Source organism: Calonectris borealis, chromosome 10, assembly GCF_964195595.1.
Source record: "Calonectris borealis chromosome 10, bCalBor7.hap1.2, whole genome shotgun sequence".
Classification (NCBI taxonomy): domain Eukaryota; kingdom Metazoa; phylum Chordata; class Aves; order Procellariiformes; family Procellariidae; genus Calonectris; species Calonectris borealis.
The window spans coordinates 11,103,724-11,118,774 of NC_134321.1; the positions used below are offsets into that span (position 1 = coordinate 11,103,724).

The window sequence follows — 15,051 nt, forward strand, 5'->3', positions numbered from 1 at the left end:
CTCCAGGCTGTTTGTGGGCAGTTTTCTCCTAAACTGGGGTTTTGTCCTGCTTCCTCCGAGGAGAGCCAGGAAGAAGGAGGAGGACAGTGGCCAAAAGCCGGTGAAACACAGGTGGACACGGGCACGGGGGTGTGAGAGCGCAGGTCGCATCTTCTGCCTGGGATGCCCAGCGGCGCAGGCAGGCAGGCAGCCGCTGCGGCAGCACGGAGCGGGGCGCTCATCTTTTCATCTGCCAGTGAGTCACTTGGCAGAGGAGGAAACCGCTGACGGCACCGGGGACGTGGAGGTGGCTGCTGCACCCGTGCCTCGTGCTCAAGGCACCCTGATAACCGCGGAGCTTGGGGCGCAGCTGGCTCCTTCCCCACGGCCCCACCACACGCTCAGCACCGTGGCCGTCCTGTCCGCAGGGTGAGACCGGCCAGCTGCAGCACAGCGCGGTGCTGGCAGTGCGTGGTGCGGTGCAGGCTCACCGGCCACCCCCGGGGCTCTGCCGCTGCCCGGCTCCCCCCTGGGCATGGCCTCCCCAGCGCTAATCCCCAGATTAGCTGCCTGCCCTGCCTGCTTTGTGGGGGTCGGCATGCCGGCATTGCCCAAATTCCCCAGCGCCCGTGCTCAGCTGCTGCTGCAGCCCTCCGGCCCCGCTGCCCGCACCCAGCCTGGCAGCACGGAGGAGTGGACCGGGGCCCAGAAATGCCCCACGCGCCCATGGTGAGCCCAGCCCGGGCATGATGCCCCAGGGATGGAGAGGTGGCAGGGAGCAGGAGGGAGACACTGTGTGCTGCTGCCGCCACGGCGCTGCCATGGGGACCTGAGGTGCCACAAGTCCCGCTGGTCTGGGCAAGAGGAGACCGATGGTGGTGACAGGGGTTTGCCAAGGCTGCAGCGGCTCAGGTACTACCGGGTGTGCAGGCAGGGAGCCGGGGTGCGTCACCGTGTGGGGCAGAGCCCTGAGCCGGTGTGACTTTGTGGCGCTGTAGCTGTGCTGATGCCAGCCCAAGCCCTGGCAGGGCGGGCAGCTCTCCAGTGGGACAATTAGCTGATTAGCTAATTACCTGCACCTTGGCAGGGCCCCAGAGCCCAGCAGCTGCCAGGGTGCTGCATGCACCGTGCAGGGCGGGCAGGAGGCATGGGGCAGGCATGGGGCAGGTGTGGGGCAGGGGGGTGCCAGGGCCACCCACGGACCTTCCCGGGGACCCTGCTGGAGGGTGCCCGCAGCCCACCCCACCTGCCCCATGGCTGCATGGGACTGGACTCGGCAACAGCCCCGCACTGGAGGCTGCCTGCTCCCGGGGAGGGGGCCTGCCTGCCCTGCCTGCCCCACGGGCAGCATCCCCTCTGCTGCCCTGCTGTGTCCTGCCCCGTGGGGACCTGCCCTGGTGCCCCACGAGTCCACGCCCCATGGAATCCGCCCCACGGGGGACGCGACCAAGGGGAGCCCACTCCAGCTGAGCCCTACGGGGCTGTGCCCCCGCCCCACGGGGGACCTGTCCCAGGGGAGTCCACCGCAGCTGAGCCCCACGGAGGACCCACCACTGCGGCCCCGCCCTGCCCTCGGCCCTGCCCCGGGTCCCGTCCCCGCACGGCAGCCCCAGCCGCACCCCCCCCCCCTCGGTGCCGGGCGGGTTCCCGCGCGGGTGCCCGCGGCTCGGGGCGGCGCGTGACCGGCTGCCGCCGCCGCCGCCGCCGCCCGCTCCGCCGCAGAGCCCGGCCCGCACCGGCACCGGCACCGGCACCGGCACCGGCACCGGCACCGGCAGGTCAGCGGGGGGGCTGCGGCCGGCACCGGCACCGGGGCCTCCTGGGCTGCGGCGGGCGGCGGGAGGGAGCTGGCCGCACCGCGGCCCGGGCACCGGGCACCGAGCACCGAGCCCCGACCAGCGGGCCGGCCCGGCGCGCTGCAGGCGGGGTCCGCGGGATGCGGCGGCCGCACGGCCCCGCTCTGGTCCCGCACCGGCCGCGGCCCGGCCCTGCAGCGCAGCCCCGCCGGCTCCCGCACCGCGGGGCCGCCGCTGCAGCCGGGCGGTCCCGGCCCCGTTCCCGGCCCGGCGGGGCTGAGCCGCGTGTGCGGCGGCGGCGGGGAGCGCCGGGCCGGGCATCACCGCCGGGATGCAGCCGGGAACGCACCAAGGTGAACGGTGCACGCCGGAGCGGGGCCACCGGCAGCGGGGCCACCGGGAGGGGCACCGGGGAGGGGGACACCGGGAATGCTGGGGGTAGGGACCACTAAGCACCAAGGACCACCAGCACCTGGGACACCGGGATGGGGACTGCCAGCACCGGGGACACTGGGAAGGGGAAGCCTGGGAATGGGGCCACTGGCAGCAGGAACACCGGGGATGGGGACACTGGGAACAGGGCCTGGGGTCAGCCCAGGCACAGACAGCCCAGCCACTGGCTCCCTCCCCGGGCAGCAGGTTGCCGTGGGCACAGCAGACCCACGGGCGGTAGCGTGACCCCAGGCAGCCCCCGCAGGTCCCGGCTCACCGAGCCCCCTGTCCCCGCAGGGCCAGCTGGGCACTCACCATGGCTGCAGCACGGCTCGTCACCTGGGGGCTGCTCCTGGCTGCCGGCGTCCCCGCTGGGGCCCGGGAGATGCTGCCAGCGGGGCTGTCCCCAGGTGGGACCCCGCAGCAGGGCAGGGTCCCTCTGCACGGCCCTGCCTGGGGACAGCAGCGGCCGGGCCCGTCCCCTGCCTGGGAGGCGTCGGGGGAGCCGAGCGGTGCCGGGGCCCCTGGGAGCGAGCGCTGGGGGGGCGGCAGCCCCGTGCACTGGTCTGGTACCACCAGGGCACCCCTGGGGACAGAAACCACCGTGGCAGGCGCTGGGACCGGGACCTGGCGGGATGGCGGCACAGCCCCAGCTGTGGCAGAGGAGCCTCTCATCGCCTGGCAAGGACACGAGGCCGAAGGCCAGGACAGCCCCCAGGGTGGGACCTGGCTGCCCCACAGCTCCGTGCTGGGGACGCCAGACCCCGAGGTGCCTACAGACACGGGGACGGGCCCCCCGGGGCCGCCGTGGGCAGGGCAGGACCCGTCCCCGGCCGGGCAGAGTGCCACCAGGCCAGCCAGCACCCCCGGCCCTCGGCCGATCTTGTCCATCATCACCCTGACCCCTGTGCCAGCAGCAGGGGCAGGGACGGGGACAGCAGACGCCCACCCAGAGGGACAGCCAGCGGCTGGGGGACCCACGGCAGCCCCGGGCCTCCCTCGAGGCGCACAGCTCACTCTGGCTAGCAGCCAGCCGGTCCCGCTGGGCACTGTCCCCGTCCCCCACCCCAGGGGCACGGGGCCAGCCCAGGATCCCCATGCCAGCCCTGGCTCCACACAGCAGGTGGGCAGATGGGGGGACCTACAGGGGCCCCCCAGCCCCTCCCCGGCTCTGCCCAGCTCTGCCGCATGGCTGCCCCCCGCAGCCCCGTCGTGGGGGCTGGCCGAGCCCTGGACCCGCATGCTCCCGGCCCACCAGCGCAGCACCCGGAGGGCCCCGCTCAGCCGCGCCACCGCCAGCCCCGGGGATGCAGCCCATCGCACAGACCCCGGGCCGACGGGGCAGCGGGGACCCCAGCCCACCCGGGGGGCTGCCTTCGGCACCGACCCCGCACCACTGCCCATCTCCAGCACAGCCCCCCCCAGTACACCTGGCACAGGTAAGAGCTGGCACGGCATGGGTGACCCCTCAGCGGGGACCATGCCCCCGCAGGTGCCAGTGCCCGGCTCTGCCCTCTCTCACAGGGCTGCTGCCTGAGGAGGACGTCGGCTCCCCGCAGCGGGTCCGGGGTGCTGTGGGCCCCGCGAGCATCCCGAATGCCACCGAGGCTGCCCCACGGCCAACAGTGCATCCTGCCACACCTGGGACCAGGCACTCGGGTGATGCGGGGCCGCGGCAGAGCCCATCTGGTCAGTCCCTGGTGGGGATGCTGTGGGAGCCCATCCCTGGGGTGTTGGGGCTGGCAAGGGGGATGGCAGCTATCTTGGGCCACCTGGACGGGACACAGTGACACCTTCAATCAGGATTGTGCCCAGCGACGGCCCTAATCTACTCCTAAGATTAGTGCTAAGTGCCCTGCGGGGGGGATCTTCCCCAGGGGGGGTCAGGGACATGCCCGGGTCTGTGCCACCCCCTGCACCATGGGTCCTGCCAGAAACCCCCGGGAGGTGCCGGTGGGCACAGCCCTGGCTGACACGAGGCATCCCCCCCCCCGCGGTGCTGGGGTGCCGTGGCTGATGCATCCCAGCCATGGGGTGCAGGTGGGGGCCGGGTGTCACTGAGCTATGTGCATGGGGTCCCCCCCGCTCCCCACTGACCGTCCCCCTCCTTCCTGCCTACAGACACCCCGGGGATGCAGCCCCCCACCCACAGCACCGCAGCCCCCTCGGCCACGTGGCGGCAGGCAGGGGTGACACCACAACCAGCCCCCCGGCATCCATCCATGCTGCAGCCACAGCCCAGCCACCCCCCCTCAGCGCCGGGGGCCAACGGGACGGGGCTGCGCTGGGCCGAGCTGCGGCGCCAGCTGGGCTTCGCCTGGGAGGCCCATGTCTACGGGGCGGCCGCCATCTTCCTGCTGCTGGCCCTGGGCTGCCTGGCTGGCCTGGCAGGGGCGGTCGCCCTGCGTCCCCCCCACCTGCCCCACATTTTAGGGGCCCATGGGCTGCTGCTGGCCGCCTGCCTGCTGCGGGCCACCATCCTGCTGCTGGACCCCTACGGAGTGCGGGGCCGCCTGCCCCCCCGGGCCCTGCTGCTGCTCAGCACGGCCCCCTTCCCCCTCCTGCTCGCTGCCTTCGCCCTCCTGCTCCAGCGGCTCCAGCGCCTTGCCCAGCTCCGGCTGCTGCCAGCCCAGCTCCGGGGGCTGCTGGCGCTGGCGGCCACTGCCACCCTGCAGAGTGCGGTGCTGGGGGCTGCCGACCTGCTCCCGCCCCGGCTGGGCCCCGCCGCCGGGTTGGGGCTGCAGGCATTGGGCTGCGGGGCCGGGGTCCTGCTGCTGCTGTGGGGACTCTGGGGGTGCTGGCGGGTGCTGCAGGCACCCCAGGAGGGATTGGGGGGCAGTGGGGGGCCGGGGCCGCAGCGTGGGGCCTGGGCGCTGCTGGCGGCGGCAGTGGCGGGGCTGCCAGTCTGCGGGCTGCAGCTCTACAGTGCCCTGTGGCTGCGGGAGGTCCTGGGCCCCCCCGGGCACTTCTCCCGGCCCGGCTGGGCAGCACAGCTCTGTCTGCGGGTCGGCGAGCTGGGCACAGTGCTGGCACTGCTGGTGGCCGCTGCTGAGCCATTGTGCTGCCCGTGCCACCGCCGGAGCCCTGCCGGCCACTCTTGCTGGGCCAAGGCACTGCGGTACTTCTGCACCGGGCACAAAGCTGAGGCACCCGAGTACCCCAACAACTGCTATGACTGGGCTGGCGGTGGCACCGGCAGCACCGGCCCGGAGCGGGCACCCACCAGCGACATCTCCAAGAGCCTCATCCGCAACCCGGCAGAGCAGCTGCCCCTGCGGGCGCTGAAGGACAGCAACGAGGCCTGGGCGGCTGCCGCCAGCACCACCGGGATTCCGGGGCTCAGCCCCAAGTGCCCCAACGCGGTGGCCGCCCGCTCCTACGCCGCCTTCGAGCAGGGTTCGTCCCCCTCGCTGGGGGAGCTGGCCTTCCGCCCGCCATCCCCCATCGACCTGCGCCGCAGCATCGACCAGGCGCTCTGCCGCCGGCACCTCCTGCACGAAGGACTCTTTGGCCGACCCCGCCGCAGTTCCGGTGCCTCGCTGCATGGCTCCCCGGCCCCTGCTGAGACCCCGGGCTTGGGGCGCATGGTACGGTGCAGCTCGCTGACGGAGCTGCCCGGCCCCCGGCAGCCATCCGGCACCGTCACCGTCACGGTCACCGCCTCGGCCAGCTCGCTGGAGAGCAGCTCGCTGAAGATCAGCTGGAACCCCTGGCGCCACGGGCTCTCCTCGCCCGACAGCCTGCCCCTGGACGAGGCGCCCAGCCGGGCCCCCCTCCTGGTGCCCGCCGTGCCCCCCGGCTGGGAGCGCGAGGGCCCCCGCAGCTTCCCGGCCCTCGGCAAGGCGGCAGACACCCGCAGCCTCTCCAGTGACACCATCGAGCTCTGAGCTGGGGAGACGCAGGGATGGGCAGAGACTGTGGGGCGCAGGGACAGGCCCGGGGGGGCGAGCCCAGCGTGGGGGTCCAGGGGCCTGATCCTGCACTCCTGCAGGGCCAGGCAGGAGGGGGGAGCTGGGCTGGGCCAGCTCCATTTGTGCCAAACCAGAGAAATAAAAAATTTCTGTCAGGAGGAGGCGGCCCCGTTGGCGTGTGGAGGTGGTGGTGGGGGGCAGCACCCCTGGCCCCCCCGGCCCCCTGCCCCGAGCAGCCAGGCTGGGTGTGCAGAGCTTTATTTCCTGAGATATGGACACACGGACAGATGGGCACACCCCGACAGACAAACCACGGACAAATGCAACGGCCACGCTCATGCATCGGGCAGGACCCCCCCCACTGGCACGGCACCCCGCGAGCGGTGAGGGGCTTCCCCGACCCCCTGCCTCGCGGGAGGCCCCGGCCCCCCCAGCCTGTGAGGAGCAAGATGGGCTCTGCCCAGGGCCGTGGGGAGGAGGGGTTGGGGGGGGCAGCTCTCCCAGCCCCGTGGCTCAGGGCAGAGGGGGGCCCGTGGCTCAGACTGCCCCGCAGGGAACAGTCTCATGGGGGGGACAAATGTCCACGGGGCCGGCAGCCCCCACCCTGGGGAACGCTCACTGGGCAGGCAGCAGGGCTGAGCTCTGCCACCATCACCGTCCTCGCACCCAGCGGTGCCAGAGCACCCCGTGACGTGCCCCCACGCCCCCCCACCTGCCACAGGGCCGGGCCTCTCCTGCGGAGTACGAGGAGCTGGGGCAGCATGCTGTGCCCCCCCCCCGGCACTCGGCATCACCGCGCCGGCCGGAGGGGGCAGTGCGGGAGTCCCTCAGGACCAGGCACCCCCAGCTCATTCTGCAGGGGGGAGGCGAGACCCTACGCTAACGGGGCTGGGGGACGCATGCAGGGCACAGCACCGTGTGCAGGATCCGGCCTTGGCAGGCAGCCCCTGCTGGGGGGGCTGCTGTGCACCCCAGGCTCAGCCTGCCCCCCCGCCCATGCCCAGCAGCCCCAGAGCTATCTGCCCTTCATGAAGCCGTCAAGGACGCGGTCGCTGCGGTCAGAGAGCCAGTAGCCGGCCATGGCGGCCACGGCGCCGATGAAGATGGCGGTGAAGACCATGTCGCCCTTGGCAGCCAGTGTGGCGAGGGCGCAGATCATCACGCCAAAGAACATCTGCTGCAGCACCACCACCTCATCCTCCGTCACGTCATCAAAGAAGCCCTTCTCTGGGGCGTCTGCAAGGGCAGCACTCATGGGGGGACACGGCTGGGTGGGCAGAGCCCCCCACTGCCCCCCGCACCCCCTGCTCGCAGCCTGTCCCCCCCCCCGCCACATCAGGCCATACCGGGGGGTTTGTCCTCCACGCAGTGCCCGTCCTGCCGGACGTGGCCGCGGGCGCAGATGCAGCGGTAGCTGCCCTCCATGTTCTCACACACCTCCTGCGCCCCCGTGCACACCGGCTCCTCGGCGCTGGCGCACTCGTCCACGTCTGCGGGGGCAGGCAGGGCTCAGGCAGGGCTCAGGCAGCGGGGAGCGGGCCAAGCCGCCCCCCAGCCCGTGGGAGGCACTCACCCAGGCACTTGGCTCCATCCCGCCAGTAGCCCTTGTTGCATTTCTTGCAGCGAGCTGGCCCAGCACCCATGCAGCCGATGCAGGCCGTGGAGCAGTCTGCCGTGGGGAGAGGAGCTGGGGTCACCGCCAGAGCCCCCTCCCAGCCCAGACAGTGGCAGCCCAGGCCGGGGGGGGGACAGCCCCAAGCAGGGGGGAGCCGCCCACGCAGAAACACCCCCCCAGCTCTGCCTGACCTCGGCACTCGTAGGAGCCCTCCGTGTTGACGCAGAACTGGTTGGCTCGGCAGTGTGCCATCTCCGTGCCGCACTCGTCGATGTCTGGGGGAGAGGGGGGGACGGCCCCACTGAGCCCCGGCTCCTGGGACGCAGCCCCCCTGTGGCCCCGAGCTCGCCTGCTGTCCCCCCAGTCCCACCGCAGCCCTCACCAATGCAGCGGTGCTCGTGCAGCACCCAGCCCCTCTTGCAGCGAAGGCAGCTGGAGTCCTCTGGCCCCGTGCAGCGCCCGCATGCCTGGTAGCACTCTGCAGGCAGAGGAGAGCAGGCATGGGCGCAGGCAGGGGGGAGCTGCCTGCACCCAGCACAAGGATGGACCCCCGGCTGCGCAGCCCCTCTCCCCACCGGGCCGGACCCCTACCTACCGGCACATACCAGGTGGCTCTTGTTCCGCGAGGCCTCGTAGTAGCCATCACCGCACTCGGCGCAGAAGGGACCACCGTAGCCCGGGCTGCAGACGCACAGGCCAGTGCCACGGCGCGTGCCGTCGCCATCGCATCGCCCGTTGCCGCTGCAGGGCTGCCGGGGCCCGCCGGCACAGGCTGCACGGGGAGAGACCAGCTGGCTGGCAGCCAGGACGGGGGGTGGTGTGGCAGGGGGCCCCTTCAGCCTGGGCAGCGCTGCCGGCACCCCCACTGGCACCACGCTCACGCCACAGCTACTCACGCCGGCAGTCAGGGCCGTAGGTGCCGGGCGGGCAGCAGAGCGCCAGCCTGTCCACGCACAGCCATCGGAAGAAGTCGGGGTGCTGCTGCTGCCTGGGGAGGGGGGGACATGGCACTCAGCCCCCTGGCATCCCCCTGTCCCCCCCGTCCCTGTCCCCAGACTCACTCGTGGAACCACCACTGCTCCACGTGCTCCTCGCTCCGCTCCAGCAGCTGGTGGCAGGCGAAGTCCGAGGGGGCGCAGACGCCCTCCAGCACCTCCAGCAGACGGGTCTCGCTGCAGGGACGGGGGGGTCAGTGTGGGGACGTGTCCCCCAGGAGCAGCTGGGCCCCCCCAGAGCCCCCCTGGCTGGGGGGCACCCACCTGTGCTGGTACTTGGCCAGCTTCTCCTCCTCCCAGGCCGTGTTGCCCCCGCCGAAGCCCTCGTGCTCCGTCCGCTCCAGGCCCTGGGCACGCAGGGGGGGCGGGCAGCACAGGCATGGGACTCCCAATAACCCCCCTCCCCGTAGGGTCACCCTCCAGGCTGAGCCACCCTCCTCCCCCCAGGGACCCCCAGAGACCCACCGCCCTCTCCCCTCCCCAGAGCCCAGCCGCTGTGCCCCCCCAGACCCCTCCGCTCCCTAGGGATGCTGTGGGGAGTGCCCCCCACCTCACCAATGTCCCCCCAGGCCACCCCCCCCATCCGGGGCCCTGTCACCTCCTTGTCCCCCCTGGCCTGTGCTCCCCTGGGCCCCCCCAGCCACATCACCCCACCCAGGACCCCCTTTGTCACCCCCAGACTGCGTCACCCTGCACCGGGCCACCCCCCACAACACAGGCCGCGTCCCCCACGCCGGTCACCCGTGGGCCCCTCATGCCACTGACCCCCCTCGCCCCCTCCCCAGCAGGGGCTGTGTCACCCCGTAACCCCCCCAGGCCGCACCACCCCCGTGCCCCCCCGCCCCGCACCCTGCTGAAGCTGTCGGCGAGGCCGCGGCAGGCTCGGCAGGGCTCGGCCCCGTCCCCGTCCCGTTCCGGGTCCGGGTGGGCGCGGGCGGCCGCCAGCAGGACCCCCCCGAGGAGGGCGGCCCCCAGCAGGGCCCCCCCCCGCCGGGCCGGCAGCGGCAGCAGCGCGGCCGCCAGGCGCCGCCGCGGCCCCATCCTCCTCCTCCTCCTCCTCCTCCCGCCCCGCCCCGCCCGCACCACGTGGGCCGCGCCCGCTGACTCAGCGCCCGCCGCCCCCGCCAATGGCCGCCCGCCCGCCGCCCCCGCCCCTCCGCTCCCAGCCAACCCGCGCCACCCGCCGGGCCCCGCCTCCCCGCGCCTTAAAGGGGCCACGGCCAAGGGCACCCGGCGGAGGGGAGCGCGGATGGGCCGGGCCGGTGACGCCGCACGGACCGGGAGCGGCTCCCCGGAACGCACCGGCCCCGCTCCAGCCCGGCCTGGACGAGTTCGTCACCCCTCAACCCGACTGGGCTGGTCCCCATCACCCCTCCCAGTCAAACCAGTCCAGGTCACCTTCCCCCCTCCAGCCAAACTGGTCCAGTTCCCCATCATCTCCCCTGAACTGGTCCAGTTCCCCTCACTCCTCCCGAACTGGTCCAGTTCCCTCTCATCCCCCTGCAAACTGGCTCAGTTCTCCCTCATCCCCCATGAGCTGATCCAGTTTCCCCTCACTCCTCCAAACTGGTCCAGTTCCCCATCACCTTCCAACCAAACCAGCCCAGTTCCCCTTCACCCCCCAAAACAGTCCAGCCCCCCCTCCTGCCTCCAACCCCCCCGTTACCTCCCCATCACCCCTCACCAATCCACCCCAGTCCCCATTCCCCCCCCACCACACAGGATGGACACGTGCATGGCAAAGCCACCATCACCGCTTTATTCCCCCACCGCTCGCTGCAGCCCCTCGGCCACCGCCGCCACGTACGGCTCCAGCCACCGGCCCCGCCGCCGACCTGGTCCCGCCAGCGCCCGCAGGAAACCTCCCATCTCGCTGGGCAGCGCGAAGGCAGGGGCTGCCCGCAGCGCTGGCGGCACCGCCGGCACCAAGGCCTCCAGCCGGGCCACCACGTAGCGCCCGTTGCCCGCCGCCAGCGCCGGCACGGCGCAGGATAGAGCTGCCGCGAATGCCTCACAGGGTGCTACACTGGGGACATCATCGGGGCCAGGGCCGTGCCGGGGGCCAGGGCCGCAGAAAGCAGCCCCGGCCCCTGGCACGGCCCTGGCCCTGGCGTCCCACCGGCATGCAGCAGCCACAGCCGCCGGGGAGAGGAGGAGGATGACGGTGTCACCGTCACGCAGCGCCCGCCGGTGCTGGGCGTGCAGCCAGGGCAATGGCCCCCATGCCGCTACCCCGCTGCCACCTCCCGGTGCCACCGCCACCGCCAGCCCCAGCGGGTGCAGGGCCGCCATCAAGGCACACGCTGCCCGCTCTGCCGCTGGCTCCGCCGCATGCACCAGCAGTGCCCGCCGGCCTCGCAGCGGGCCTGGGGGGTACTGTCAGTGCCTGAACCCCACCTGGGCACCCCATACCCACCCTATGGGGTAGCCATGGTGGGAGACAGGCTGGGACCCCCCCCAGTAGGGGACCTATCCGCTGCTCTGCCCCCTGACACCCCCTACCCACCCTAAGGACAGCCACAGTGGGAAGCAGGCTGGGACCACCCCAGATGGGGGACCCACCCCCTGCTCAGTCCCTCAATCCCCTTACCCAGCCCTAAGGGACAGTCACGGTGGGAGGCAGGCTGGGACCCCCCCAGATAGGCTTCCCACCCTCTGCTCTGTCCCCCTACGCCCCTACCCACCCTATGGTGGGATGCAAGCAGGAACCACTGCTCTGCCCCCTGATGGGCATCCGTGCCCCCCCCCAAACCCCAGGCTCGCCCCATGCTTACCCTCAGAGCCATAGTCAGCCCTCAGGGACTTCAGCCAGCCTGCGGGGAGCAGAGGTGGTGACACGGGGTCCCGGGGGGGTCCCGGGCCAGGCACAGCCCCCAAGGGAGGCACCGCTCACCTTTCACATCCTCCTTCTTCAGCAGGAGCAGGAGCAGGAGGCAGGCAGCTCCCAGCAGCACCCCCATCCACGCCAGCGCCCAGCGGCCACGCAGGTCTGCGGGCAGGGATCAGCGCTTGCCGAGGGTCCCTGGCACTCACCGACAGTCCCCAGCGCCTGCCTGGTAGCTCCACAGGGTGGGTGCCCTCCCTCGGCCCCACACCGGCCCCCCTCTCCCCTGCCGCGGCTGGGGACACTCACACTTGTGCAGGGGACAGGCCCAGAGGACGACCCTGGTGCCGTTCTCAGGGTGCCAGACCTGCGGGGATGGGGACAGGGACACGTCACACAATGCCTGGTCCTTGCCCGCTGCCCGCCAGCCACCCGCACTGACCTGCCTGCACTGCCCCGCCGCCACATCCCGCCGCAGCTCCCGCTCCAGCAGCCCGGGGCGCCCGGCTCCCTGCGGAGGCAGCAGGGGCTGAGCTGGCTGTCCTGCTGGTGCCACCGCCACCGGGACACGGGGGTCCCTGCCTCTTACCATGCTGGTGAAGCTGGCGAGGGCCACGCAGGCGTCCCGCTCCAGGGCGCACAGCGAGGCATTCCCCTCGTGCTCCAGCAGCAGGAGGTCATCGGCGCGGCCAGGCAGCACTCCTGGGGATGGGGGGGGTTGGAGGGGGCAGCCAGGGGAGGCTGGGGGGGGCTCACCCCCCAGCCAGACCCCGGGCTGCCCCTGCCCTCTCGCCCTGGCAATACTCACGGTCCCGCAGGCACTGGGTCAGCCGGACCTGCCCACCGCTCCACACCTGCCCCAGAGAGCGGGTTAGCAGCGCCTGGGGCTGCCCGTGGGGCAGCCGCGGGGCAGGGAGGTGTCCTACCTGCACGCAGAGGTTGGGGTGTGGTCGCAGCCCCCCAAACTCCTGGGGTCCCTGTGGGTGGAAAGGATGCTCTGTCAGTGCCACCTGCACCCCCCCTGGGCCCCCGGCACCCCACAGAGCCCCACTCACCTGCCCCACGGCAGGCTGCTGCAGGCCAGGCAGGGCTTGGCAGGGCCCGGCGGGCTCCGGCTGCCAGCAGGGCACCAGCTCGGCCGGGAGGTCGCAGGGGGCCAAGAGGGAGCAGGTCAGTGCCTGCCCCCCGGCATGCAGGACCAGCCGGCTGCGTGCCCATAGCCGCTTCCAGGCCTCGGCGTCTGCGGTGGCATCGGGAGAGGGGTGTCACCCCTGTGTGGTGTCCCCTTGGGTCCCCCTGTGTCTTGGGCCTGCCACGTCCCAGCCCATCCCAGCCCCATGGCATGAGTACCGTGGGAGAAGGGGCACAGGGTGGCCCGCGGCGGGTCCTGGGTCTCCGGCCAGACCTGGAGCGGGGAGAGAGAGAGGAACAAAAGGATTTGGGGTACCCAGGCTGTGACCATGACCTGGTTGGCCCCCTCGGGATGCTGGAGGGGGTCGTGCGGTGCCCGGAGCCCCTCTGCTTTGGCGGCAGCCCTGCCACCCCCGCAGTGCCCAGCAGGCGCCCACCTGCAGGCAGAGGCAGGGCAGCACCTCGTCGGCCGGCAGGCTGTAGTTCATGGGGCCGCTCTGCCGCCGGGAACCAGACGTGGGTCACCCTGCGGCAAATCGCCCCCCGGCAGGGTCACCCAGCCCAGGGGCCCTGCCCCCGGGGGACCCTTTCCCAGCACCCTGCCTGTAACACAGACACGACTTCCCGGGGATGGGGGGGAGGCAGCGGCCAGAGCCTGGCCAGGGTGGGGGGTCAGGGAAGGGGTTTGTACTCACCGCGGTCACCGCACGCCCTGACCCGCCAGCGCCGTGGCTCTGGTTGTGGTAGAGCCGGAGGGTGTAGCTGTGCCTCGCCACGGCCCCCTGCACCTCCACGACCACCTCCTTTGGCCTCAGGGAGACCTGCAGCCTGGGCACTGCACCGGAGGCGGCTCAGGGCAGTGGCACAGGGCACAGCACCCCAGGTGTCACCCTCTCCCCCAGCACCCACTGCCCAGAGCTCCCCAGGGGATGTGCGCCAAGGCAGGGGGGTCCCGGCGCTGCCGTGGCTGGGGGATGCCAGCACCTACCTTGGCACTGGGGAACAGCAGCCTGTGCCGCGGGCCATGAGCAGTCTGCGGGGACAGGGGGTCAGTGGGCAGGGGACGACAGGGACCGCCGCGGCAGGGCATGCCGGGGGCTCACCTGGCACTCGCTGCCGCTGGCTCAGCCTTCGGCGGCCGTGCGAGTTGGTGTATGCCGTGACGTGGAGCTCGGAGCCCAACGGCGCCTCGAAGCACCGGAAGGTCACCCAGCCCTGGGCAGGAAAACCACCACCGCATTGTGGCGAGGCACCGGCACTGCTGGCACCCACCTCACCAGGGCATGGGGAACAGGACCACTGTGCCACGGAGATGCGCCGGTGCCAGCACCCATATCCCCATGCACCACAGTGCCTGGGGACTGCCGGTGGCGGGGACACTCATCCCTGGCGCCCCGCACTTACGTACCAGGGGTCGACCGGGCAGTGTGGGGGCAAGGGGCACCCGGACTTCCACGGCCACGCAGCGGGAGGAGGCGTAGGCGTGCCCGGAAAGCAGCAGCAGCCCGGTGACGTTGGGCTGGGACGAGGAAGCCCCATCCGTCGGTGACCACTGTCCCCCCTCAGCGCTGTCCTCTGCCCCGGGGATGCCCGACGGCACAGGGCGGTGGGGCTCGCTGGTGCCAGGCGGCACGGCCAGGCGCAGGCGCGCCTCCAGGCAGGGCGAGCAGGCCATGGGCCCGGTGCAGCGCAGTGCCGGCTCCAGCCGCAGCCGAGCCAGGGCCAGCCCACGGCCGGGCCCTGGCGGCTCCATCCCGCACAGAACGTCGGTGTCTGTGGGGAGACGGAGGGTGGCCGTGGGTGTGGGGTCCCATGCCCTGGGTGGGCTGGGGGCCATGGCAGTGGCGGTGGCACTTACCCAGGAGGCGGCAGGCGAGGCCCTGGGGGGAGGCAGGGGTGAGGCCAGTGCCGGTGCCGGGGGGGCCGTTGACCTGCGGTGCCGGCGACGCCAACCCACCTGGGAGCAGGCCAGGGTGTCGTGGGGGGCGCCGCGCCCGCCCGCTGCCCCCGCCGCCAGCAGCAGCAGCAGCAGCAGCTGCCCCAGCGCACGCATGGCGGGGCCGGGGCCGTGGGGTGCCCCGGCCCCACGCCGTCCACTCCCGATGGCCCCGCTCCCGCTCCCGGCTCCACGGGCCCCACCGCCGCCGCCGGCTCCTGCTTCCTGCTCCGATCCCGGACACCCGGGTCCTAGCGCGGCGCCGGCGACCGCCCCGGGGTGGGGCCTCCCCGCTCCGACTCACGGACGGGCTCCGTGCCCCGGCACCACCGGGAGAGCTCGGGGCCCCACGGGGACCCGGGCGGCCCCATGGCTTGGGCCTGGGGCCTGCGCCTGCCCCACGGCGTGGGCACGGTTGCCCAGGCCGGCCCC

At 72.9% G+C, this 15,051-nt stretch overlaps 3 protein-coding genes across 3 annotated transcripts; 1 reads left to right on the forward strand and 2 right to left on the reverse strand.

The window, feature by feature from the left end:
• The first annotated feature begins 2,351 nt into the window (after positions 1–2,351).
• On the forward strand, positions 2,352–6,272 carry PRRT3 (proline rich transmembrane protein 3). The gene is made up of 3 exons (XM_075158795.1): positions 2,352–3,646; positions 3,732–3,866; positions 4,329–6,272. Exons 1-3 carry the CDS (start codon positions 2,524–2,526, stop codon positions 6,092–6,094), a joined length of 3,024 nt encoding a protein of 1,007 aa, XP_075014896.1. The 5' UTR covers positions 2,352–2,523; the 3' UTR covers positions 6,095–6,272.
• A 74-nt stretch (positions 6,273–6,346) lies between these two features.
• Positions 6,347–9,769, reverse strand: CRELD1 (CRELD disulfide isomerase 1). Its single transcript, XM_075158802.1, has 10 exons — positions 9,578–9,769; positions 8,993–9,075; positions 8,795–8,905; positions 8,630–8,721; positions 8,329–8,505; positions 8,116–8,211; positions 7,925–8,008; positions 7,692–7,787; positions 7,465–7,608; positions 6,347–7,354 (listed from the first exon to the last, which is right to left on the reverse strand). Exons 1-10 carry the CDS (start codon positions 9,767–9,769, stop codon positions 7,134–7,136), a joined length of 1,296 nt encoding a protein of 431 aa, XP_075014903.1. The 3' UTR covers positions 6,347–7,133.
• A 697-nt stretch (positions 9,770–10,466) lies between these two features.
• On the reverse strand, positions 10,467–14,823 carry IL17RC (interleukin 17 receptor C). The gene is made up of 17 exons (XM_075158796.1): positions 14,641–14,823; positions 14,542–14,563; positions 14,092–14,456; positions 13,787–13,898; positions 13,672–13,716; positions 13,379–13,518; positions 13,121–13,180; positions 12,903–12,957; positions 12,608–12,792; positions 12,479–12,529; positions 12,361–12,406; positions 12,142–12,254; positions 11,995–12,063; positions 11,862–11,919; positions 11,622–11,717; positions 11,503–11,541; positions 10,467–11,094 (listed from the first exon to the last, which is right to left on the reverse strand). The coding sequence occupies exons 1-17, from the start codon at positions 14,734–14,736 to the stop codon at positions 10,487–10,489; spliced, it is 2,160 nt and encodes a 719-aa protein (XP_075014897.1). The 5' UTR covers positions 14,737–14,823; the 3' UTR covers positions 10,467–10,486.
• Positions 14,824–15,051: the final 228 nt, after the last annotated feature.

Bases quoted from the DNA above. Each gene is read 5' to 3' on its own strand.
- PRRT3 (XM_075158795.1), top strand. From the start codon at position 2,524: ATGGCTGCAGCACGGCTCGTCACCTGGGGGCTGCTCCTGGCTGCCGGC. The intron at 3,647-3,731 runs GTAAGAGCTGGC...CCTCTCTCACAG, and splicing joins CCCCAGTACACCTGGCACAG to GGCTGCTGCCTGAGGAGGAC. The intron at 3,867-4,328 runs GTGATGCGGGGC...TCCTGCCTACAG, and splicing joins ACCTGGGACCAGGCACTCGG to ACACCCCGGGGATGCAGCCC.
- CRELD1 (XM_075158802.1), bottom strand. From the start codon at position 9,769: ATGGGGCCGCGGCGGCGCCTGGCGGCCGCGCTGCTGCCGCTGCCGGCC. The intron at 8,506-8,629 runs GTGAGTAGCTGT...CTCCCCGTGCAG, and splicing joins CTACGGCCCTGACTGCCGGC to CCTGTGCCGGCGGGCCCCGG. The intron at 8,009-8,115 runs GTGAGGGCTGCG...CCTCTCCCCCAG, and splicing joins GCACGAGCACCGCTGCATTG to ACATCGACGAGTGCGGCACG.
- IL17RC (XM_075158796.1), bottom strand. From the start codon at position 14,736: ATGCGTGCGCTGGGGCAGCTGCTGCTGCTGCTGCTGCTGGCGGCGGGG. The intron at 12,793-12,902 runs GTACTCATGCCA...ATGCCACCGCAG, and splicing joins CCTGTGCCCCTTCTCCCACG to ACGCCGAGGCCTGGAAGCGG. The intron at 11,718-11,861 runs GTGAGTGTCCCC...CCCTGCCCGCAG, and splicing joins GGCCTGTCCCCTGCACAAGT to ACCTGCGTGGCCGCTGGGCG.